Source organism: Zosterops lateralis (genome assembly GCF_965231275.1).
Source record: "Zosterops lateralis genome assembly, chromosome: 10".
Taxonomy (NCBI): Eukaryota; Metazoa; Chordata; class Aves; order Passeriformes; family Zosteropidae; genus Zosterops; species Zosterops lateralis.
In genome coordinates this window covers 5,817,306-5,844,352 of record NC_139770.1, presented here as the reverse complement: position 1 = coordinate 5,844,352, position 27,047 = coordinate 5,817,306, and the positions used below count along the sequence as shown (strand labels likewise).

At 38.9% G+C, this 27,047-nt stretch overlaps 1 protein-coding gene across 7 annotated transcripts in view; it reads right to left on the bottom strand.

Moving 5' to 3' along the window:
* The window catches only part of NAALADL2 (N-acetylated alpha-linked acidic dipeptidase like 2), a 423,667-nt gene that overhangs the window by 208,606 nt on the left and 188,014 nt on the right, over positions 1–27,047 (bottom strand). For all 7 annotated transcript variants that reach the window (XM_083868730.1, XM_083868733.1, XM_083868731.1 and 4 more), the window contains one exon: positions 23,810–24,311. In XM_083868730.1, coding sequence (XP_083724856.1) covers positions 23,810–24,303 — 494 coding nt within the window. In that variant the 5' untranslated portion in view covers positions 24,304–24,311. The remainder of the gene's footprint in view (positions 1–23,809; positions 24,312–27,047) is intronic.

The following is a 27,047-nucleotide window of genomic DNA, read 5'->3' as shown; positions in this document are numbered from 1 at the left end:
TCTGCTATAGCATGACTCTGCTAATTTAAGACACAGTAAAGCAATTTTGATGAAAGCAAAAATTATTTCAACTTCAGCAAGAACTCAGAATCAGCTGAAAATAGGAGTGAGAAAACTTCTATTTATGCCTGGAAAAGTCCCATCTATTCCTTATTCACCCAGTCTTTGGAACTGAATTAAATGTTTTCTTCTCCTGTTGCTTCTGACAGATTAAGCATTCCAGACCTGCCCATAATTAATTTTGGCATGAAGGTAACTACCCTTGCACAGTCTGGAAGACAAATGAAGTGTCAGAGAAAGGCACCCCAGAGTAATTTGTTTCTTGCCTTATCTGTAAGAAACAGGTGTAATTTTTTAACAGGTGTGATAGGACAGCGCCAGACAGTGACTCATCACTGCCCAGTAAATGGAAGCATAAGAGAAATACTTTGAGCACTAACTGTGGGGAGGAAAATATAGAAATCAATTAGTAAAACAAAACAATCTGACACCCTGTCCAAAACCCCAAACATGCCTTAGGTGAGCATCACACATCCAAGCCACTATGGAGACTGAGGATCTGCAAGGAAGCAGCCAAGGAAATCCTGTTTTTTGGAGATCCTGGTGCCTGGGGTGCAGGTGTCACACACATCACTGTCCCAACAGCTGAGACACAAACTATCCACCCAGCTCCAGGGCTGGGCAGCCTGAAGCAAGGCAGGACAGATCAGGACATAACAACAATAGTTTGGTTTCCCTGACCATCATCATACACTGGTGCCTGCTAAGGATGTGACCAGCCTGTCCATCTCTTCCGACAGAGACCCTACACTGAAGGTGAGGCAGCAAGAGGGGTGATCCAAATTCCCACTCCTTGTTTCCCTTTCCCAGAGAGCAGGCTGCCAGCAGAATAAAAAGCCACCAACAGGGACAAGGCCACACAGGAGCAGACTGGGGAGCCACTATGGGATTACCAGGGAGAGACGTTGCTGTGTGAGGTGGGATGTTATTTATTAACACCAAAAGTACAAACCTGTCATCCCCAAGCTTTCCTTTCTTGTTTACCTCACCTCTCCCCTATCAGCTTAAATCCTGCTATTCTTCCTCTCTCTTTTCTCAACTCAAGATTACTTTTGGTTGTCTTATCAGTCTCCTCCAGACTGATAGTTTCAAAGGCAGATATCTGTGTGTCTGACAGGTTTGGCCTCACTTTTTATGACACCTGTGCTGACAGCACATCCCCACCACAGATACACACAACTGCAGCTGAGCAAGCCCAAGGACTCTGCAAACAGAAGAAACAAAACTTTTCTTCCTTTTATATGAAGATTTCCATTGTGACCTTTCCAGTAAATACAAATTATGATCCCAGTGAATTTTATACAGTCAGAATGTGTTAGTGAGTCAGTCAGTACAGGTCCAAAAGGTGGGCAAAAGTCTCAATTTCAGTCAAAAACTGAAATGGAAATAACCACTGAGTATTATTAAAAAGGTGTTATCCACCCTTTTACTCTCCAAAATGTAATTTTTCAGTATTTCAATCAGCTTTTCCCTGAGCAGAAAATAAGGGAAAACCTTTGTTTTCCCTCTCTCTCAGAATCACTTGGAAATCAAGATCAATCATATCAAAGCTCTGACACACACAGCTCTTATTCTTGAACTTGGTGGAATTAGTGCCTTCCTGTCTGACCCCCCAGTGAAATCCAGACTGGAATTTCCAAACCAGGAGATGGAAGAGGAGCTGAACAATCAACGTCTGTTACCATTTTAGCAGCTCTGAGTTCCAGTGCTCCTCATTTTAATTCAGTATCACTCAAAGACAAACTAAAAAACACACCTGAAAAAAAGGCACCCAAAGCCCCACATCAAACTCTCAAAGTCTGCCAAAAATGTTAATAATTACTTCAGAGTAAAGAGAGAGTGAAGTAAGAATTTAGGAATATCAGTATGTCATCAGAAGGTTGGAAAAAGCACAGCTCTCCCAATTCAGCACAAAATTACTTTTAATGCTCATGAACTTCACAAAAGCATCATCAGAAGTCAGTCAAGAAGCAGGGGGGGAAAAAATTACCAAAACCCTCCAGGTGACTAAGAGGTCTTCCAGAGAAAAGCAAGAATTTTACCTGACATAAACATTTTCAGAGAACTTTCAGAGAGGCTGTCAATTTCTAAAGCTGCTTATATGATACATTCAATGCCACTGATTAGAAATTGGAAAAAGAAAATTTAAAGTTTTAAATAAGCATACTCACACTAAAAGCAGAAGAAAATAATATTCTTATATACACACACATAAAGAGGTAAGGATTAAAACTGGAAGAGGATATGCAACAACCTAGTCAGGTTTTATCCACACCATGTTAACTTCAAATTTCCATATTACAATGACAGTTCATCAACTGATTATTATACATGTGCTCTGCTAATAATTTTCCAAGTTATTCATCTGAATACAGCTGAATCATTAAAATAAGTGCTTTTTTGGGAGCTTTTTTGCCTTTTTTTTGTTAGATTTGGGGGTTTTTTTAATTAATAATGTCAATGTGGCTAAAGGCAGGAAAAGGAGAGAAAAGATTTCTCATTTTCAGATTTATTGATCACCAAAGGTAGTTTAGCAATTACGTTATCAACTAAAAAGTAAAATCAAGTCCCTCTGAAATCCACAGAAAAATCTGATGTGTACTGATAAAAGGAAAGAGTTTAAAAAAAATTTCAAATGAGTGTATAGAGGTTATTTCTGTCAAAACAAGCAGTCTCTGGGACTTTGTGCACTCAGTGCATGAGCTGAATATGCAGTAACCTCTCATCTGCTTTTTAAGTAATCTGTTTGAATTTAAGCTGAATTTAAATGGTATATGAAGACGTATTTGCTGTCTTTTTAAAATCAGCAGTAATAAACCAATCACTACAAATTCAAAAGGGAACAGCTGCTTATTAAAGGAATAGCACAGTACAGGTCAGAGATAAAAAAAGGTTTGTTTCATTAAATAACGTTCTGTATTAAATTATGGTTCTACACGATCTGCAATTCAAGCAAAAGGAGAGGGAAATAACTACACCAGTATCATTAATAAAGCCCGAAATAACTAAGTTCTGGAAAGAAATAATTGCAGGAGCTCCATGGATCAACAGCTTCCAATAGCACCCAGGATGAGTTCCGGCTCTGGCTCTGAAAGATTCAACAAACATGAAAAGGTTTTGCGTGGCTGGAAAGCAACACTGGAGCCTTCAAGGGGAAAAACTTTCTTGTGACACGAGGCCAAAAGTCTTCTGTGAAGGAAGCAGCTCCAAGGTTTCCCAGTGACCTCATCAGTGCTGCTGCAAAGTGCCACATGCCCAGGAGATGTCACAAGTGCCACCACCAGAAACTTGTGCTCTCCGCCCTCTCCACAAAATTAAATGCCCCATTTATGCAAAAGTATCACAAAAATTATGGATGAAAGCTTTTTTTTACTCTCCTTTAATAAAAATATTGTGAAGAGCAGCTAGGCAACAGTTAAGAAGGAAAGACACATTTAGGTGCTTAATGAAAATACGCAGTTGCCTCACCAAAAAACCCCACAGGTTTGTTGGGTTTTTTTTGTTTGTTTTTTGTTTTTTTTTTTGCGGGAGAGTCAGAAACACCTCAAGGCATAATACAACCATTAAGTGAGCTGCAATTATTGACTGTGAGTTCCCAGAGAATGCTCTGCGGCATTTGGCACTGGCACAGAACAGGAGGCAGCTTCAATTACATGCCTAATCTGTGAAGTTTATTGATCTTCAGAAACAAGGCTAAGTCTTAACTGGGAAAGCTGAGACGATGCTGAAAAGGTCTCCCATTTACCTACTTGCCTTTTTGTTGCTGCTGGTTTTAATTAATTAACAGGGTTATGGGTTGCTGTCCGTGCCTTTTATAAGCTTTGGCATAGTTAAATTATGAAATACACATTTCAATACTTCCTTAATTTCTCATGTGAACAGTACAGTATTTCTAAGGTGTTTCCTGTTGACACAATTTACTCTCACATTATAAGTTTTAAGATTCTTAGCCAATTTTTGTCTGAAAACAGAACATTTTTTCAATGAAGAAAGTGAAAAATTGGCTTGAAGAGAGCTTGCTCTGCTATCACACTCTCAGAACCCACCTTCCTTAACTGAAATAGAAATTACAGGTATAATACATAGTTTATCTTACACATAATACCAAGATTAATGCTCACTGGGCAGAATTTACCATTGTATCCAATATATTGCTGCTGTTGAAAATATAAATTCACATTTTCTGGAATTCACTATTCTGCCTCATCAATGTGATGAAAGTATGAAGTGTTATGAGTATATAAGTAGGAAAATAAATATTTTTAACTTGGAAATCTTATTTTTTCCTCACCAGTTTCGGGTTCTTTTCCCCCAAAAGAAGCCCACTGCAATGGAGATGCCTCCTGTGCTGCTCCAGCCACTGCAGTTCTTAGTGCTGACAATAGGGTTTGTTTACCTGTTTGAGGTAGCAGCATTGCAGTCCATCTTTATAGATTTTACAGGGATGTTGATTCCAGTTTAATGAGCATCAGAGAGCATCTGGCAATTATACCCCTGAGGAAAGCCAACTGATAAATTTGCAGACCTGCTGCAGCAAGGCCGGCAAAATCCACTCGTTAAAAACACTCTCAAATGGTCTCTGGCACACAGAGAAAAGTTTACAAAGAAGGAGCTCCTACTTTACTTTGAAAAATGTTGGTAAGACACTGAGTGCCATGCCAGAACAAAGCTCTGGTTGTTTTCTGAATCAGATTTTCCCAGGAGCACAGCTCCTCATGGAGATGTCTGGCAGGAAGGTTGGGATCACAACTAATTGTTCTCTTATGGAAGGGAGTAAGAAATGGCCACCACACTTTCCAGGAGAAAAACTGGTAGAAAACACCTGGAAGAACCAAGCTAGCAAAGTGCCATTGGAATTCCCTTGGTTACACAAAGTTCCACAATCCTGGGAAAAACATGCTATGGAAGACACAAAAATGACCCGTTTTTGTCCAGGGTTGACTGATGCAGTTGCACGGAGGACACTGAGAAGCATCTGAAACGAAACACTGACCTAGTGCACTGTGTGAGTACAGTTCAAAGACACGGTGCTCAACAAATAAAACAGGAGAATAAAAGCAAACAGCCCTTTTCATCCAGCAGCAGTAAAACCAGAGGGCAGAAAACGACGCTCAATTGCTTACGCTTGTTGCACCAACAAACCGTATCTGAGAGTTACAAAATCCGTGTCTCAGGGTAACCATTCCTGTGCAACACGTGGCAAAATAACTAAATGCTGCCACCAAAGTCGATTTGAACCCACAAAAAATGACTTACCATGGGAAATGGTGGCATGTGAAGGAGGAAATGGCTGTGAGAGGACCACACAGGCAGCAGAAAGCAAAGCAAGGAACCAGAGGGGGCTTGGTTAAACCACCTAAATGTAAGTCTGACCCCAGGTGACAAAGAGAGTTCCATTATTTTGGTGGTTGTCAAGCACAGTCAGCAGCTCCCAGTGCTCCTCCAGGGCTAAGCACGGCCTGAAATGTAAATGTGAGCTGAGAACAAGAGTTAAGAGAGGAAATGTATGGGCAGGATAAGGCAGCGTGAGAAACAACTCCGTGATGACCTGTTTGTGATCTCACTTTCCTCTGGGCTGCCTGAGCTACACAGACAGGAAAGCTCATAAATTTGGAAAGTACCAGAACAATTCTAAGTTTCTTCAGATGTTCAAAAAAATAATTCTCATTTTAGTCAAGTATGAATAAAGTTGTGTTTTAAAGAAAAAACCCCACCAAGTTCTAATGCTAAATAAATACAGATTATTATGAAATGCCTTCTACTAATTTCAGATTTAGACTGTGCAGAATAACACATTAAGAGAACTTTATGGTTCTTCACGTTCTTAGTCTGGGACTCCTACTCATTTGGTCCCTTTTAGTCAAATTCTTTTCACACCTGTCATATGCAAGTGCAAGATTAAAAAAACCTTGTCCTAGATAGGGCAGAGATTTTTGAGCACGTTTCATTTGGCTCATGTAGACTTTTGTTTTCAATCACATTAGAAGCCTGTGTTGGCTAAGTAATTTTTAAATGCCACTACTGCAAACATAAACTTTGTACTGTGCATCAAAGTAACTGGAAGGATTTAACAGGATGCACAGTTCCATGTGTGCAGATGTTCAAATACAAAGCTTTTAAATCAAAACTCAATATTTACTGTAAAAATAACAAACCAAGAAGTAACAATTGTTTCCTGTTTCAATGAAAGGTGTATCTTAAAAAAAAAAAAAGAGATTGAGTCCTGATATCAAGCTGACCAACTGAATTAAATTTTCAAGAATTATTCTGTTACTAGAGTTTAAATCTCTCTCCTAGTAGTAATTCAAATATTAGTTCCATAATACCTCTGTAAATACAAAAATTCCCAACATCTCAGCTGTCTTATTCTTTCCAATAATCCTGTGCCTGAAAATGTGTCTGGGGTTTTAAAACACAAACTTACAAATAACCCAAAAGAACTCCAAACCAAAATAAAACCAAAACCCTAACACACCTGAGTTGCTTAGAGCTAAGGCACTTCCTTTATTCCCTCATCCCATTTATTTATGAGGAGCTCCAGGGCACAGTGTGAAACATATTCTGGAAGCAATTACAGTTTCAGGGAAACTGGTGTTCTGAAGAAACAAAATATTTTGCATTTACAGCCTCTTTGGTCTTCTTTAACCTTCAAACCGCTTAAAAACCCAAAGACAATTTTTACTCTGCGTATTCCACAGCATCAAACTAGCACATCTCCAAAGCTGAGAAAACATATGCTGTCAGCAAAGAACAAAATGATCTCTTTGATACTAATACCTGTGATAGTAGCATGATAATAACTATGTGTGACAACTTCTCCCTGCTCTCAGAATAATTATGGCTCTCCAGAACTCAACATCTGTGTTACCAGATGTTACTGTCAACCACGTAAGCAAAAGCACTGCAGAAACCTGGCCAGCCTCCAGAGTTTTGGTCTCAATACCTCAGCAGATGCAGGTGGTTTCCAGCAGTCCAATATTTGGAGCACCAAGCCATGCAAATCCACTTGTGTAAACAAGAAAACGGCATCAGCAAATAATGCATCATACCCAAACAGGCTCGGTGCAGGCTGGGACTGACATTTCTGCCAACCCAAGGAGAACTGAGATGAGATTTAGCATGTCTGTCACAAAACCCAGTAATGTTACCACACGCTTCTGTCTGAAAACTCAGTTTCATTAAGTGCTTTTAACTTTAACGTTGACTTTCACACACAGACAGAGAATGTGCCAGCTGGATGACACACGAGCTATTAAAAAACAGGCATGGGCAGCAGAATCCTAAAATATCATCTCAAACCCATAAATCATTCACTCTTAAGACATAAGTGGCATCTTAGTACCAAACTCTTTGCCTGAACAGGATGATTTACATACAGTGCAGCTTTTATGGAAGAATTTTTCTTCTGTCTTTCTACGTCTAAACTGCTGCAATCTGAAATCATATTATCTTCAGCAGGGAGGCAATCCAAACTCCAGCTGAACTTCCTAAGTGAAAATAAACATATTTAAAACAGAATTAACTGCAGCCAAAGGGTAACAATCTTCCATAAACGTGCCTGAAGCCCTTGGATGCTGAACCTTTTTTATTTCACACACCTTAACTATTAAACCAACAGCTTTATACCAAGTAAGAAGAACGAGTCGCTTTCTACTGATGACTCCTTCAACATTTTGTTTTCACAACCAAGGAGAGATGAGCCTGCCCTGTGTGATCAGACTTTCTTTTGTTTCTCAAGCCAACCTAGGACATCCCTTTCCCAGAAGGGGCACTTGGAGGGGAACTCTGCTGCTGCTGCTGCATCTCTTTAGTTCAGCTCTGCTGAATGTCCAGCTCCTCTTTTCCTCCTCATTGACCCACTGTGCATCCCCAAGGCTGCAAAAACATTTTGGGAACCACTCACCCAACACACTGATGGGCACACAGAGGGTGTTGCTACAAATACAGATGGGCTTTTCCTCACAGTTGCCCCCAAAGCATTTTACACAAGCAGCAAGTGAGATCTAATGTGCTTATGCAGTTTATTTATAAATGTTAGCTGAGCTAACTCTCAGCAAAGACTCTCAGTTTTGCCATCTCTCTTCAGAGCAACAAAAAGTTTTATTGTTTCATATTATTCATTTCTTATGCTTGTAAGCAATTTGTTTGTTGAATAAACAGTTTTTTTTCCACTTTTCTCCAAGAAAGCTCTTTTCCCAAACCAGCTAAGAAGAAAAGCCATTTAAGTTTGCTCTCCAGAAGAACCCCATTCAGAAGTTTCCTCTCAAATTTGCCCTAAACCAAGATGACAACCAAGGAGAGATGAGCCTGCCCTATCCTCTGTGGCCAGACCTTCTTTTGTTTCTCAAGCCAACCCAGGACATCCCTTTCCCAGAAGAGGCACTTGGAGGGGAACTCTGCTGCATCTCTTCAGTCCAGCTCTGCTGAATGTCCAGCTCCTCTTTTCCTCCTCACTGAGCCACTGTGGATCCCTGAGGCTGCAAAAACATTTTGGGAACCACTCACCCAACACGCTGATGGGCACACAGAGGGTGTTGCTACAAATACAGATGGGCTTTTCCTCGCAGTTGCCCCCAAAGCTTTTTGCACAAGCAGCAAGTGAGGTCTAATGTGCTTATGCAGTTTATTTATAAATGAGGGAGGTGTGAGTGGAGGCTTAAGCGAGATGTAAAATACTAACAAGAACAGAATCTGTCTGCTAGATCTCAGCAGAGCTGTGCAGGCTGAGAGGTAAAGCAAAGCAGGTTTCACAGCCAAAGGCTGCATCCAGTACTTGGACATGAATCTCTAAAGGGTAGTGAATGCATATCAACCTAAGTGTTCAGACACATAATTAAGTCAGAAATCATTAGGGCCTTTATGACAGCTCTACAGCACTAAAAGTCAAGGTTTCCACTATAAAACTTCTTCTTCATGCATGTAAAAATTAGCTGTCAGAATTATTTCTAGGTTCAAATATGTCTCATAAGCTCTTCACCTTCAAGCAAATTAAACTGAAGTGCCCAATCATTTTTAAATGGCACACACAGTAAGTTCTAGGGGGGTTGCAGTCTGATACAATTCTGAATATTCAGCCCTTTAACTCAAACTCCAACAAGTGAGGTTTCCTTAGCAGCAGTAGCTTCACCCTCTCTCCAACTCTGTGCTCACAATTTTCTCATTTTCTACAATTATGGCAAAGGCTGCATTCATAAGGAGCACAAGCTACACAAGCAGGCATTAATTTTTAGGAAAACAAAGGCAGTGTTACTACTGGTTATTGGCATTTTAGTGGCTTGAAACATAGAAATCTGAGTTCAAGGCTCCAGAACACCAGTCGCTGTACAGAGAGCAAATAAAATCACTCACCACCTCAAAGAGCTCCCAACCTAAACAACTGATAAACCAGATTTTTAAAATCCATACATTCATGGTCTTTAATTTTTCTGGCCCCTCTGTGGACAGAGGTACTTCTTTTTTAACAAGATTTAAAAAAAAACAAGTGCCTATCAGTGATATAAATAACCTAACTCAATCTTGTTGGGGCTTGTATCTAAGAAACTATGTACAATCAGGATTTTTTTATTTATGTATGATTTAAACAACTAAATCTAAGTGTATTATTCCATATTGTTCAGGTGTGCCAAGACATGCCAGATACCTCACCTAACAAATTTAAAATATTCTCACTGCAAACTATAAATAATAAAAATTTAAATAAAGCTGCTAAGTTATACAATTGCAAATTCAGAAAAATTCTGGAAAATTCAGGAAAATAAGTGCATACTAGGAAAGCTGAAAAAAGAATAATGATTTTTTTTTAAAATCTGCTCTGAAAGTAAACTTAATTAGTTAAATAATTAGTTATACACGTAGAGCATTACAAGGGGAGTTTCAAACTGGAGGGGCTCCCTTCCAGTGGCAAACCCAGGGAGAACAGTTCAGGAGCATTTTAAAAGAATACAGTTTGCCTCAGTTAATCAAATAGTTTTATCCTGCTCTAAGAAACACAGCTCCACTTCCAGTGACTGTCAATATACTGCTTAAAATGACACATTTTATAATTTTATAATTCATTTTAATTCCAATTTTTTTTATTAGTTTTGTTTGGGGTTTTTTTAGTTCTTTCTGACTGGAACCATAGTAATTTGCTGAATTACTAAATTACTGAAGTGCTGAATCTATATTTAGTCAGTTAGTCCCTTCTGCTCAGATCTGCCAATATAAGAAGATGAGAAAAAAATTCACATTATATTAATGGAAAAATTAATTTAATGTATTTGATTATTTCTTTAAAGAAGGGTCTAAACAGCATTAGCTCAGACTTTTTGATTCCCAGTGCATACTAATATTCGTGTAATAATTCATGCCTGTCTTTTGTTTAGATTTTTTTGTTCTTTTTTAAAGAAAAATAAAATACAGATAATGAATTTGATTAAATCAAAACATTATTATAGAACACACACTCTGAAAGGCAAATTGAATACCATCAAGGAGCTTTTCTTGTCTTCATTCCATCTTCCCTCTCCCTAAATAATTAAGCCATCTCTGAAAATTCAGACTTTCAGCTAAAGAGAGAACTATTTTGTGACGCTGTACTTTAACATTTGCATTTTTTCAAGGCTGGTGGGAGACAATATTTCCTGTGGGTATGAAATTCTTCTGGTAAATAGGGAAAAGCAACTAAAAACTTTGTTACATTTCCTTCAAGATCAAACCAGGAACCCTCCATGGAGCTTTCCTCCATTTCATAAAATCAGAGCCACATCGATACTTGTGAGCAAGGACTCATTGTAATTTCCCATTTCCAGCAGAATGTGGTGTCTCTCCAAGCTGGTGTTCAAGTAATGCTGTAAGTAAAAAACATTTGATTTTACTGTATTCCCACATATTCCCAGGGTGGTTCAAACACTGTCTCAAGGCTGTGCTAACAGAGATCCATCAGCTCCCTCTCAGCTGTAATAACAACAAACCAATCCTGAGCACACACAAGTGTTTCCAAGGTTTCAAACACTGGTGTGGGCAAAATAAAATAAGAGCTTTTCAGGCAAACTTTAATGTTTCGCAGCTGAGGAGAAGTAAATACATTATTTGTAACACCAAAAAAGAAAACCCCAAAAAAACCCCCATAAAGACATCTCCCAGCTATCTGGCAAGGAACACTAATTCTCTATTACTATCAAGTCATCTCTTTAAAGGATTAAAAACAGTTCTACAATATATTTTTGATGCTTCTGGAATAGCTACCCCTGCAATTCTTGCTAAGGTCACACTTTTTCTTTTAAGTTACCTTTTTAGTAGTTTTATGAGGGATTATTTACATCCTGTATCACAATCTGGCACTAAAAACTGAAACTATTTGTGTATGGCTACAGGAAACCTTACTGCAATTATTGCCATCCCTCTATGTATGAAATTGCTTTCCTCTCATCCTGGAAAAATAAACTGTTTTTCTTTTGGGGTAATAGATCTTCAATTACTGATGGAATACCACCATTCTTGTCCCAAAGTCACTCTTCATGAGTGGCACAACAGCACATAACAAGTACTTAACACTCATCTTTAGATAAATCTATTTTCTACCTCTGCTGAACTGAGTCATATAATATAATGCAGTCAGCAACCAGTGTCTAACACACAATAAATAAAAGGTGTTAAAATGTCTTTATGCACCAGGAAATCCAGTATATAACTAATGCTGAAGTTAATTCTTTTGGGGTAGCCTGGGCTATTCAATAACTGAATTTCAGTGCAAGCATTCTGAATTCTTTGGAGGATAATATAAATTTGGAGCAAGTGTGTAAGGAAACCATTAAATATCCTTCTATGCTAACAGGTGCTGCAGGAATCCCATCTGCTCTTGTCTAAGAGGATGCAAACGGGACCAGATCTCAAAGAGATTCACCTGTTTTGGAGAAACCAAACACATGAGCAAAGGAGGATCACATGGAATCCCTCAGAAGTCAGAAGATGCTGGTGCCACCACACCCTTGGCTGGGACAGGGGTGCCCAGCTCAGCTGAGACACCCTGGGAGAACCCTGGGCTTTCCCTGAGCCAGTGCAGGAAAAGGTCCCTGAGGAAAGGCAGCCAAGCAGCAAAGCATTTACATTTGGTACGTACAATTCCTGCTGGAAAAACGCCAACATTCCCCCAAAGCAATCTGGGGAATGATCAGTTCTGCCAGCACTGGGGAGGCAGAGAGTCCAGCTGGGCAAAGAGGAACCTTCCACCTGGGAGACCCAGAGCTCTGGAGCTCTAGGGGGATGCTCTGGCAGGACCTCACAGCCTCCTCAGCAAGGCACTGTGCAGGAATGTCACTGAGGAGTGTCTCACTTACCTAATTTGATATAGGATAATTTGATCTTTAATGTCAGTCTTAATTACGTTAACTGAGGGGAAGGGATCCAATCTCACCGCCAACATTTAATACTGGTGTGACTCAGCCTGATCCGATTAACTGTTTCCCACACAGAGAAACCTTTTTAATGTCAAGACACACTGAGTCAGGAGGAAATGAGAGAGACAGAAGAGAGACCCAGCCCTCCATGAGCCTCATTCCTCCCCAGGAATCTGTGATCTGTACACGGCTGCTGAGGCAGCAGTGCTGGCAAAAACTGGGAAAAGGGAGTTAGGCTAATCCAGGCAGGATGCGACAAAAGCATGTAAAACCAATTTCCAAATCCACCAGACTAAAGGAGGATTTAATTTATTTAGCTTTGTATTTCTAGAATAATACCAAATGATTCTTGTTTTAACAGAGTCTACTTCTTAAAAAAAAAAAAAAAAAGAAAAATAAAAAAGAAAAAAAAAAATTTTGCTAGCAAAGAGCTGCAAATCCCAGATAATGCCCAGTCTGTTCACAGTGCCATGAACAGCTCCCTGTGCCTTCCAGAAGCTCTGTGACAGCACCCAGCTCCACCCCAGCTCCTGCAGCCACCAGAGCCCAAATCCTCTGGTTTAGTTCAGCTTGTTAATCAGGACAGACTATTAATATCAAACCCACTCAGGCATCCTAGAAAAAACAGCTCAAGAAGAAAGGGGGAAAAATGTTAATTCAAAAAGTTAGTCACAAATTTTATTCATCGTGGTATGCTTCAATACAAGCTCTGAAAAGATTGATGAAACACAGAGATCAGGGGACAAAAAATAGAAAGGAATTACTAAGTCATCTCACCTCACCTTTTCTATGCCACAGACATATTTTGCCTTGTGTTGAACCCTATGACAGTGTGGCTGAAGAACATCCACCAACAGAACAAAGCCATAAAGGAACTGGTTCCCTCATCAGCTTTTCTGTGCTATGTACTTTAATGCTTGATTCTTCCCCAGGTCTCTACTTTTATGTGGAAATACTCTAACTTCATCTTGCATTCTGTATAATACTTACATCGATATGAACAAGATAAGCCCCCCCCAAGCTTTATTTATATATGAGGACTGTGTCCTTATAACTCTCTGAACATTTTTAATACAGCCATCATGGTACTTTGAGTTTTTACCACTTCAAAGGAACAATGAACACAAGAAGTACTTCTGGCCCTGGGATTAGAAGGGAATGAGGCTTCAGCCACGACCACAGGGAGAAGTGGTGCAAAGCCCTGCAATATATGACAGCTTTGAGAAGTGCTGTGTAAAGGACAGAAATTCAGCTTTTATGCAAAATTACACCTATGTGTTCACACAGGCACAAAACCCCATATAGAAATGGACAGCTATGCAAATAAATGTGTTTCTGTCTGGAGGAAACAGCCTTTATAAAAGTTATTAAATTTGTTTTTGAAAGAACCCACACATTTTCCACAAGAACAAAATGAATACCTGTATTAACACCATGCCTTATCTATCTTCTTAGCACATTAGCTGAATAATTTAGAAACAATATCCCCTGCAGGGTCTGTGCTAGGATCCTGAGGAACCATGCAGATGTAACTTTTTTTTTTGTCACAGGGTTTAATTTTCTTAAATAGCTTCCAGAAATATTAGTAAAGAAAAACAGGCACTATAATACAGAAGAAAACCATTTGTATATTTTAGGTCACTATTTGCACTGCTAGCAACACAGCAGCAGGTTCCATTTGCCTTGCACTAAGCATGTTATGAATAATTCAGCTCCTTGCTTTGCTCCCTAAATAGTTGACAGGGAACAGAAACTTTGTTCATGACCTGTATGGCCTTTTTTGAAGCCTGCCTATTTATTTAATAATGCACATCACAAGGCCCATCACCCAGGCTGGCATTTATTAAAAATAAAAGCATTCAATAACGATTACTAACAAATGACCATGAAACAAGTGACTTCCCAGAGCTACCACCTTTTACTCACAAGTAGCACTCAGCCAACTATTTCAATAATTAAATGCTCTCAATCTGCACTGCATCAGCCCTGCCTCACACAGCCTTGGACAGGAAACAGATTCCAGAAGCACTGGAACACCTTCAGCCTGGCCACAACTGTAACTGTAAATATCTGAGCTCTCTGCTAAAGCACAACTGCCCTGCTGGAACAAAGAAAAAAAATGTCCAACAAAGGCACATTGACATTTTCATGGACTCTTTATACATTCTTAACTACTGATCCTTCTTCTCCCTCTCTCACCTCTCCAAATTCTGTATATAGAATATCTATATAGAAGTATATAAAGTGTATATATATACAGAAGCCCAAGTCCTAGGTTTCTCCACTCTATGGGCTTCAGTCAGTTGCCTGAAGCAGCAGCAAAATGTGATATTGCCTGGAGCATCACACCAGTACTGCACTGCTGAGTCAAGGTAAAGTGCTTCAAAATTCTGGCCATGTCATCAATTCTGCATTACAAGAGAGGATTTCTGCAGGGGTCTCCAGCCATGTCTCAACTTCCACAAGAAAGACATTCCAAATCTCTTTCTCTAGACCCAGATCTCAGTAAAATACTACAATTATTGCAAACTCCTGCCTGTAGAGCTTTACCAAATTTTCTGGAGAGAATTCTATCTGCAATGGGGTCATGACCCTTTCAGCAACAGTGACTTTTCTCCCAAAGCCTCATGCAACTCACTGGCTAATGGAGATGGAGAACCCATTTAAAAAAGTAAAATAAATAACATCTTCAAGCACTATCTTTAATATTTTTTTTTTTTTTTTTTTTTTTTTCTTCTGCTGTCTTCTCTACTCTGTTAAATAACAAATTTTGACAGAACAGAAATGAAGACATTAAGTTGGTCAAGGACCAGACATTGCTTTGTGGGGAACCATCAGCACATAACCCCCTAAATTCCCCAAAAAGGAACAAAAATCATGAGGTCTCCAAGAAAAAAAGATTTTCAAACAATTTTGCTTCTGAGCTATCTGAACACTCTGTTTTGATAGTGACATTTCAATTCACTTTTCAAGTTTTATGTTTCCCTAAAAAGAAAAAAAAAAAAGAATGGAAAGAGAAAATTCCATCTTACTGGAAAGTTACAGCCTTTTCAGCCTTGAAGAAATACTCATAAACCAAGCAGAGTGTGAGTCGGTATTTTAGCTTGAACAGGAACATATGTAAATTTGTGGCAACTGGATGTGTCCAAAGGAAACATCAGCTTACATGAAGGATGACAAAGGAAACACCAGCTTATATGAAGGATGAGACTTGAAAATGTATATTTAAAGATTACCAATTACTGGGACTGAGAGAAATCAGACATACACACAGAGCAAGAGGCATAATTTCACTTTGTGTCCACAAGCAGTACTCTAGAAATTCAAAAAAGCCAACTTGTTTAATTTTGAAAAGTCTTACACTCCACAAGTTCCAATATTGCCAGGGAAAGCCCAACTTTTCAATGCAATCCATATTTGTTTCATCCCAGAAACTCATCAGCTTTCAAAGAGAATTGGACTGAGAATAGAAGCCCCTTAACAGAAGACTACTGCAGAACACCACCATTAAAATTGACTATTATTCAGAAAATATCAATTTCATTATCCCTGATCGATCCTGAGCAAAGCTCCCCAGCAACCTTCAGTTACAAATGCTGCATGAACAGTGACTTAATACAGTACAATAACCTGCAGTTAGTTAAATTCAGCAGTCTGACTTGTCAGGCTCCCAGCAAATAGCTGTCATGGGTGCTGATGGCAGGGAACTGCATGTCAAAACACCATCAAGAAGGGCTGAGAAAACTCCTTCCTCCCAGGGCTTTGGTAATTTGATTTATGTGTACAGGCAGGAAACTAATTGCTTATTGTTGCAATGCCTACCATGGAACTGCAGATTCCATTGAAAGGCTGGATTCTCAGGAGTATCCATGGACTGCAGTTTTACACCGTGCTGATGAGAGATGCATCCTAAACAGGAATCTGCTTGCTGCTTCAGAAGTTTTAGGGACTCTTTGCAATGCTCTCTGCCACGATCTCCTCCAAGAAAAAACCCACCCTCTGTGCACACTGTAATGCTGGAAAGTTCAGAGCACTGACAGGGTCTTTAATGCTCATAAATTTGTTTTTGTTCTTTGGATATATTATTACCCATTTTTAGATCTCTCCTAGATTTTAGGAGAAATTCCTGCAGCTGTTCAGGCAATTAGGAGACAGTCTTCGTATCACTAATTAAATCGTTAAAGAGGTTTATTCTTGAAGGTTTTGTTCCTCACTGTCTTTATAAGAACATCCCTGGGACCACCAGCCAAAATTTCTGATCCTCCTTGTATTGAGTTGCGAGGACTGGACAGTGAAGGACAACTTTGTCCAATTTCTTCACCCTATGGGATTTACCAAATGGAAACATGTGGCCTACAATGAACACAGGTTGTCATCTCAGCAGGCTGTGTGGGTTTTTTCCTTCAGGTTCTTTCTGTTAGGAAAAATGTGGTTTGGTTAAATCTATAAAAATGATAGATGGCAAAGTAAATAACTCTTTAGCTTCTAAATACTGCCTCTAAAGCCAGCATTAGTGTCAGAGTTGCTCAGCAGTCTCCAGTCAAGTATTTCTGTTTTTCAGGTAAAGTCAAGTACAGAGCCTATCACTCACCAAAAGTTTCTGAAAATGGATGGATTTATGAAATCCATAGATGTTTCACCATCCATTCCAGTTTGTCCCTGAAACAGAAATGATCCCTTGAAAATCTGAGCTTTTCAGTACAGGCAAAGGGGAGAGCAAGATGTCCTGGGGCAGCCCAGCTGACAGAATGATTCAAGGCATCACCAGGCCCTCCCAAATCCCTCTGTTACCCCAAATAGTCAGGAATGTGAAATGCCAAACCTTTAAAAAGAAAATTACTCCCTCAGCCAGGCTGGCGCAGCTCATTTCATCATCTATTAGGGAAAGTAGCACTTGTCACCACTCAGAATTGCTGTTCTAATTGGGACTAAATTGCCCCACACTTTAAGCAGTGATGGTAAAGAAGCAGACAGCTAATGGCCATGGAAATTGGCTCTCCCTCTAAACCCCAACCACACTCCTCTGTGAGGCATTTGCAGCAAGGTGATCTTTAACTTTAAAATAAGTAAGATTAGGCAATTCAAAAATAAGTGATCGGAGTAAAATTCATTTATACTTTCTGCATATCAAAAAACAGTGTCACTTATTCATGGAAAACACGAGGCACTGCGCAGCAGCAGGACTAAAGCCATTCATCTAGGCTGTGACAGATAGTAAATTTATCAAGGGACCTATTACTTAGTATGCTGATGTGGCATAATATAGTTTATTGATACTAATTCAGTAACATACCACACTTATTGACTAAGAAATCTAACATGCATTGCTTAGGAAAATTATTTTAAGGCAACACTATGTACTTCATTTACAAAGGATGCTGTTATGATACAAAAAATCAGATTTCACTGTAAATGCTTTCCCAAATCAAACATCTAAAAATCGATATATTTTTATGGTTACTGTTAAAAAAATAACTAACTAAAAAGGAAAATCGTTCTCAGTGAAACACATGGTGGATTTGAAACACGTCCTATCAATGGTAAGTAAACCATAACCTAAAACATTTCTTCAACAAAGACAAGGAACATTGTAAGTATATGCTGCAGCTGACCCCAACAGGATCAAACTTACAAATCCTTCTCATGCATTATATCAATATAACACACCCCTTTTTTCATCTAAAGAAAAAGAAAGAAAATGAAAAAAAAAAAAAGAATGAAGCCAAGGAAAACTATAAAACTGACAAGCCTTTCTATTAACACCTCTGAAATACAGATATAACCTATTTTTTTGGTTTAAAAAGAAATCATATTTGACATAAATGGGTATCTGAAGCCTAAATTTATCAAGTCTCTGTTCCACAGATAGCACTTGGGTCACACAGGGCATCTTTCTTCCACAAAAGACACCTCCCCATGTTCCCAGAGCCATTCTTCAATGGGGAGGTGGCAGGGGAATAAGTGGGAACCTTCCGTTGTTTGATATTACTCTTATCTCCTTTCAAAAGGGGCTTTGTACTCTATAAATACACATTCAAAATTATCATGTGAATGAAGAGAATCCCAAGTGATTCCGCAGTGGGAATGAAATAGATCCAGGGAGCTCCTGGTTACCTGGGAATATGCCAACATTTCCATTTCCAAAGATGAAGCAAGCCTGGCTTCAGATCCAGCCTAACTAGATTTAATATTTGCATTTTTGATAGCAACCCAAGAAACACCTGAAACTGATATCCAGGATGAGTTCCCACTGAGATTTGCTTTTTGCAATGCTCTTTTGAGCTGCTGGGTGTGACAAAAATAACCCAAAATTTGTGTACAGGGGACAAAACGGATGATGAGTGAAGTGAGCAGGGGCCTGGGCCAGCACCCTGCTGCCATGGAGAGCTCAGGTGTAGCTGTTAGCAGGAGTGGGCACTAAATGGATGACATTTACAGTAAATCACAACCTCTGCCCCCACCAGAGCCTTCCTTTGCTCACACCCTTCCTGAGGAGGTTCTGCTCCTGCAGTGATTCCTCATTCCTGCCACAAAGGCAAATCAACAAGCACCAGCCCGTAAATTTCACTCAGTCCAAATCTCCAAAACTCCAATTTTCCAACAAGATCCAGACTCTCTTTGCTCCTCAGGTATGTATTTCACAGGCTTTACCTGGGAAAAAGATTTGAAGCCCCAAGGTTTTGACAGTACTGATTACAGCTGATCAGGGAACAAGAAACACTTGGATATGGAAGCTTCTCACTTCGCTTTGAGGAAAAAAACAAGGAAAAGTCCTTTTCTCACTGCCCTGGCACTTGTGTTCCTTGGCCATGACACACAGGAGAGCAGCTGCTGCCTGTTTCTCCAAAGCCCTTTGAAAAATTAAGCTTAAGTTATGGATGGCAGCAGGCACCAGTGACAAATCAATTCTTGCCAGAGATGGATTTGGGAGATTCTGCAGGTGATATTACCAGCTGGAATAAGGAACAGATACGCCTCTAAAGGACAGTTAGTTACAACTGGATGTATCATGAAGGGATTTAAACCTCCCTATTGCTCTAGGGGGGAAAAAATCATAGTGAAGGAAGCATTTGAGTGAGAATACACAGGATGAAAAGCAGAGTTGAAATGTAGGAGCTTCTCTGTAGACTGGCTGGACAGCAAAGCAAAGACTCTTCTCTCTGTGCCCCCAGCCCAGTTTTAACCATGGGAAGATGTATCTAAAAAAACCCTGTGAATCTGATAACAACAAAGATGAACATTTTTGGAAAGTAATTATTAAGTAAAGCTCAATAAGGCTACAAGAATTTTAGAAACATAAGAGCAATTAGATAATCAGATAAATAATGCACAGACAGAGTTATCACCAACAACACGACAGCCTGTTTCTTTTATTCTTACTACTCAACATGAATCTTTGTTTATACATTTAATTTACAGAAGCCAACCCCATAATTACAAGCTCCTAAAAAATTACGATAGCCCCACACTTTCCAAATAAAATAGGATTGTTTCATTTTTATTTGGTTTTGGAGCAATAAAACTGAAATAACTTTATATACATCACAGAGAAAGAAAAAAACAGCTGAATTTTCAAAAGCGGTGAAGTGATAGTAGAAACCTGAGCGTAATTTTAAAAAGTAGCTTTAACAAGACAGGTCTCATTGAAAATTATGCATATTTTCATTGCAAATTTACTTTTGAGAATTCATCAGCTGCTTACTGAAACTGGCAGTGGGCGTTTCTATATTTTTGAAGGTCTGTCTCTTCCGACCTTCAGCATTTGTTATAAACTGCAGAGACTTGCACATCTAAATGCATTCATCCCTTTGGAGAGCAGGGCCCTTCCCAGTGTAATGATGGTGTTTTGGAGCTGCAGACATTCTTTGGGGAGCACAGCTCGAGGCACAGGTCACTCCTCTCCAGCTGTGCCCTCCTGACACGCTCTCCAAAAGGGCTCCAAGAACTCAGCCCAGCTGTCCCAGGAGATAACCTGCTTTCTGCCTGTCAATTTAACCACCTTTATCCATCTCTTTAGCCCTGGTAAGTTCTGCTGGTTACAGATTTAAACATTAGCAGTGCCCAAAGTTTTCTATGTTTTAACTTCTACTTCTTTTGGATGTGGGATTTATACCCTTGTCATACCCACCCTGAAGGATGAGAGCCAAGTTACACCGAACTTGAACTTAAATTTTGTCAGGTATCTTCCAGAAGAAAACTGTGAAAAGTTATATTCATGAAACCAACAGATATAACTACTGGATTCCCATCAGCCCAGTGATGTTTGCAGAATTGTGAGTGATTTTACCAGATCTGAATCTGCCTGTACCTTGGAGAAGATTGTTTCTCTTTAAAAATATGTATCTGAACAAATGTAGTATTCACACTGCTGAATTGTTTGATTTACTGACTGAATCCTATTAACAACGTTGTTCCCCTTCTTTCATTTTTGTCCAGTTTAAAATGCAGCATGCTAGTTGAGGAAAAACTCTCAATTTTTCTTGTGGCAATTACTTTTCCCCTTCAAGAACCTCTAACAACTCATCTTGAAACCTCTGAAACATCAGGAATGAACTGCTTTCTACTTCTTGTCATCAATAATGCAAGCACCTCCCTGCAAGGGGTGGGAAGAGATGCTCAAAAAGGCTCACAGAAATAATTTTGACACAAATTGCACAGAAATTTTGTAGCATTCCCATTTCATGGGAAACAAGGTGAAAAGTTGAAGGAATAATAGCCAACACACTGAGTTTTCTTACCTAATGATTTTTAGTATGTCTGCTGAGGGAAAATAAAACAATCTTAACATGGAGCTGGAGTGATGTAGCCAGCCAGGATGGGACTGAAAAAAGAGAAGCTCACCAGGAGCCTCCAGTGCAGAAGCCACACAGCAACACCTGAATATCCCAATTCAGCAACCCATGAACACAAACTGCAGATATCCTACACCATCACAGAATTGCTGAGGTTGGAAAACACCTCTAAGATTGGGTCCAACCATTAAACCAGCACTGCTGAGTGACAAGGTGACTAAACCACGTCCCTAAAATGTGTCCTTTAAATCCCTCCATGGATGGGGACTCAACCACTTCCAATCCTAACAGGGACTGGTAGACAGGCTTCATTCAACTCACACAGAATCCAGTCCAAATCCAAACAAAACCAACCCAAGTTCCTTGGAGCATTTCTGCCACCTCTTTAGAAGGGCAAAGGGTCAAATCCTCAAAGCTTCACCCAACCACAAGCAGATTTCATCCCAACAGAAAGCTCTAACCCCTTCAAGCACATTAAGGTGATGCCTGCTCCAGCACTTTGATTGGCACCTCTGTGTCTCTTAAACAGTTTTTTCCCTCCTAATTCCTTTACAGGACTGTTAGCAAAGTCCCATACCATCTGAGCCTGATCTAAGGAGTAAACAACGAAAATTAAATTAATGTCATGCTCAGTAACGTTTAGAAGTTGCAAGCTAAGCAGCTGCCACTTATTCCTAGTACTCAAAATATTTTATTGAAGGAAGTTTTTCAATAACATATATTGATTTTGTCAGGTTGGGGCTTTTTTTTTTTTACCCAAGCAACATATGTTGCATGTTCTATGCTCATAGGCCTACACACACACAGGTTTCATGGCAGTCACTCTGACTCCTGCCAAACAAATGCTGGGGGAAAGAAACTGAACACAACATGAGAAGAGCTGTCTCAGACCAAAAATGCTGGGAAAGGCAGTACACTAAAAGCACTGATTATATATTTATATACAGAATTGATATTAATAAATATCAGTAATTATTGATAAATTAATATTCATCTGCTTTTATTGAAAGCATGCCATTAAATAGAAAAGAAACCCCAAATCTTAAGAATTATGTTATAGGATGGCAACTACTAAGTGATTTAAGTTTTAAAATATTTATATAATTCATTTTACCTAAAATCCAGATGCTCCTAATAGTATCCTAATAGCAAGCTGAAATCATTTGACAAGTGATAAAGGGTTTGAAAAGGGATGGTTTTAAACTACTCTTTGAAATAATAGAATGGCAAGTGATTGCCAGTCCCCAAACACAAATTACTGAAGTATTATCCCGAGTCTGACAGACATATCAGAAATTTGCTGTAATTTGTGTAATACTCAATCTTAGGGCTTAGCTTACTCCAATACTTTGGTTGTGACGAAGATTTACTCTCTGAAAGACAAAAATTATCTTTTTACATTAAAAATCAACATTTTTATGACCGTTTTCTCTGTACCCTTTCCCATTATGAAAATAATTAGATTTGTATGAAGTAGAATCAGTTAGTACATAAAAACTGTCATGAAACCCTCCATATTTACTTTTTCTCTTGAATTTAGTAACAGTGGTGGCTCAAAACCTGGTATTACCCACTACAGGATTTAAGACTTGGGCTTAGCAAATATAATAAAAGACAAATGTTGTTAGAACACCCCTGTGGTTACTTATGATGCATTTTTGATCTACTCAGTAACACCTTTTGGATGACCATGTCAACCACCTTTTCTAACTTCAGGCATGGGAGTTCTGCTGCTTCTGAACTGATGCTGATCAAAAAATCTGCAATGCATTTCCTTTAACATGAAAAAGGAACTTTGCATTCCAAAAGCCAAAAATAAGCTCATCTCCCCTCCCCATACAGAAGTAACTTTCAAAAGTTGGCAGGAAAAGCTATTTTCTTCCACACTCACTGCTACAGAAAAGTGATTATACTGTGACACAAATATGTTATAGAGAGTTGTCAAAGCACTGAAAGGATTCCACATCGTAAATTTTTGTAAAATATCTCGGTTTGACTGGTTTTGATTTTATCCTTTTTTCATTCTTAAAACAGGTAATAAAGAATAAAAAAATAAACAAATCACCATCTTTCACAGTGCAAAGGTCAATTTTTCCATCCTAAACCCATAGAGAATAAAGATTTTATTTACCATATAGAGAAAAAATACCAGTTAGAGTTCACTTTTGTGCCAAAAATTAGATTTCTCAAAGCACCAAATATTACAAAACATCATATCAACCTTGCTTTTCAATAGTGTTATTTGGCAGTCAGCTGGATCTAGGACAGCTGTTCTATTGTCTATATTTCAATTCAATTTGAATTATCTATTTTTTTCAATTCATTTACATTAAAGATAATATATTTAGCAATAGAACATTATTAAAGCAAAACCTATTATTATTAGCACAAATTTGCATTTATCAAAAAATTAATTTTGTACACGCTTATGAACATCTCCCAAGCATCATGATAAAAGCAAACATAAAAAAAAAAAGTCAGGGTTTGTAAATAAGATTCCACATAAAAGACAAAAAGGAAGTGAAGCCTTAACAGTGGCACCTGAGAGCATTTAAACAAGAAACCTGTCAAGGTACATACCTGTAAATTCGATGAATATTTTCAGCTTTGATTTCCTTGAGAATTTCACGGTAGATATGAGGATTATTTGGTTCTTGAGACGTTGGGGGAGAAGGGCATTTCTTGCGTGCATAATATCCTATCACAATCCCAAAAATAAATAAAATCAAAGCAGTGCAAAATACTTTCAGTATCCGAAAGAAGCTGCAGCGGTTGCTCTTTGGTGCCTGTCTCGTGTAGTGGGAGATGTAGTCGGGGTCTTCCTGAAGCCTCTGGAATCTTCCCTTTGGAGAAGAGGAAGGCTGGATGGGCTCCAGATCGAGGTCAGGGCTCTGTGAGTTCCCCAGGTGGTGCTGGGCTGCACTGTCCAGTCGGAAATGGTCAAAGCCAGGCTCCTCCAGCTCTTTTTCCATGTCCCACTCCAGCTCCAGCGCCGTGGCCTGGAGCTCATCGTTGTCAAGGTATGGAGAGTGTCCCTGTGCTCTCTGGTCTGCATTCACCTTGTGATAGGCCATCTTTCTATCTATTAAAACAAAATTTAAAACCTAAATGTTTGTTTCTGTATGCACACATAAACCATTTATTTATTTATTCTTTGTAAACCTGAGAGAACTAAACAGAAAATAAAGCCAAAAAAAATGGGTTTTCAGTATTTCACTCCCTCCATTTCCATTGTCCTGTCTTTCATAGGATCAGCACTCCCATGAACATTCTCATGGGAAATATATTGTAAGAATAGGAATAAAAGGAATTTAAAAGTGCCAATGGCAAACCACTGAAATTATCCAATTATTTTGTCAGTCCTCGAGATAATATTAAAAAATTGAGTGAAGGCTCAGAGTTTCCAAAACAATTATTTGTTACCTGAAAGTAATTTTAAAGCTTAACAACTGTGTGCAACAATTTCATTTCACACACCATGCAAAATAATGCTGCTAAAATAAAGTTGAAAAGCTGGAAATAATATGAATTGCCTCATCTGATTCTAAACACAAGGAAATGATAAATTAAAAAAGAAACTTCAGGGTGACACTGTACTTACATATCAATAAAAGGCTTCCATTTAGATGGAGCATTCTATTATTTATAGGTATTTTAAATGCATAGTTCCTGAATGACTGATGAATTTACTTAGAAATTGTCCCAGCTGTTTTGCTCCACTTATTTTTCCCATTTTAATGAATCAAAAGCACTGCCAGGTAAGTATTTGTAACAAAATCATTCTTTTAATAGCAAGGCACAACTGTGGCACTTCTAGAGATTTCTATGGAAGTAGAAGCCCTCTGAAGGGAACTCTGACCTCCAGTACAAACACTCAAAGTCAATTTTCAACAAATCATTTTTGACAGGCTGCAGCAACAGGGTGCCTTTTCCCCCACACTCTGACAATAGCCATTCCAACACATAAGCATCTGTAATTTAGGGCTTTTCAAACATCAGACTCGCTTCTCAATTAGGAAAAAAAATGAAGATAAAGATATGAAACTTCTCATAGTGATGAACACTAGACTGACACCTACAACACTACATTATCACTCCATTTTTATGTTTTAAGGCATTTTCACTCTCCAAGACTCATCTCTAAGTAACATTACAACATAATAGAGCAACCCACTGTAATGGCAAAGTGGAATTCAGCTTTTTGAAGCTCTCTGAAGAGAGCAAACCTCTTGCAAGCTCCAATATAATGAAACAGCCTATCGTCCCCTGAAAGGCTATCTGCCTCTATACAATACCAATTTACAGTTCCTATTTTCCCCCTACAGCCACATAAATATCCCTCACCTATAACTGTCACACAGCCTGGGAACAGCCAAGAGAGCCCACACCTTCCAAGTCACCATTCCTGTCCCTCTGCTAATCAATTCTCCCCCTGCACTCCAAACTCTTCCATATGTAGTGGGAGCAACAGAGCTCAGAGTGAGCTGAACTAAAGCCTCTTAAATTACTGGGAAAGCCTGCATTATTTATTTCAATAACAATTGCAAATTCAGTCTTTAAATTCCAGCGGAATCCACAAATGGCTGCAAAGTCAAACAGCAGCAGAGCTGCCCTCTGTGGACTTTGTTAGCCCAGCTCTCAGGTGTGAAGGGTCCTCTGAACTTCAGCACCACAATCCCCAGGGTTGTGAATCACATGGAGATCTCCCAAGGAAGTTCTGTCTCTCCATCCAGGTTGTTCAGGAAGGTATTCAATAGTGCCAGCCCCAGAAATGATGCCTGCTGTGCTGAGCTTCCTGCCAAGCACCAACTGGACACCAAACCATGTATTAATATTATTTGGGAAATTGAGATAACTCATTTTCAAGCTATTTATCTGCCCTTTCACTACATCTCCTCTTCTGTTAGTGGAAGGATTAATTTGCAAACCATCAGTGACAGAGATCACTGCTAGATAATATCAACTGCCCAACAACCTCATCTTTCCAATTCCACTTCATATTGCTTTTTATTAGGAATTAAAGACTGATGTTTTGTCCTTTAAAGCAAAGCAAACCATCACTGCATCTCATAAACACATAATCTTGGCTCTCGAATTCCTGAAGTCATTTAACAAACTGTTTTAGCCAAATAAGTAAACCCTTGGCAGATTACCACAGTACTAGTCATAAACCAGAATTGAGTCAGTTTTTCAGATGCTGTTTCATGGCAAATATTAATCTTGCTGAGCTTATAAATATTGACCGTTGCCTATCTGTGGTAGTTAAGTTTTCCCTGTATGTATGATATTAAAGGAAAGTGTATTATTGTCCAATGCAGTGTATTAATAAAGGTTATTTAAACCCACATATAAACGCATAATAAAAATACATATGAAATTTCTTGGAGTGGTTATTAATGGTTACTATACAGACGAGTAGTAACCCCATTCCACACCTTAGCATCTCAACAATTCAATTTACATTCAAAGCACCAAAACCAGTTTCCTCACTTCAGGAAAAAAAAAAACCAACGACAACAAACACGCAAGCAGCTAAATGACCTAAAATAAAAAATCAATATTCAATTCAGTTTTATATTTGAGCCCAGTCTTTGGAGTACGGGATCTTATTAGCAACACATGTCCTTTAGTTAAAGAATGCAAAGAATTCAAGAGTAGCTGCAGTTGTTAACTTCACTTTTTCCACTAGTATTCCTAAGCTCGTTGTTTCAGTCTAAGGACACAGCACAACTTACCTTGAAGTATCTGAGATCAGGGCCTGCACTGCATTTCACCATCCCAAAAGTAATTTTACAAAGGGGTCTCCTGGTTCTCAAGG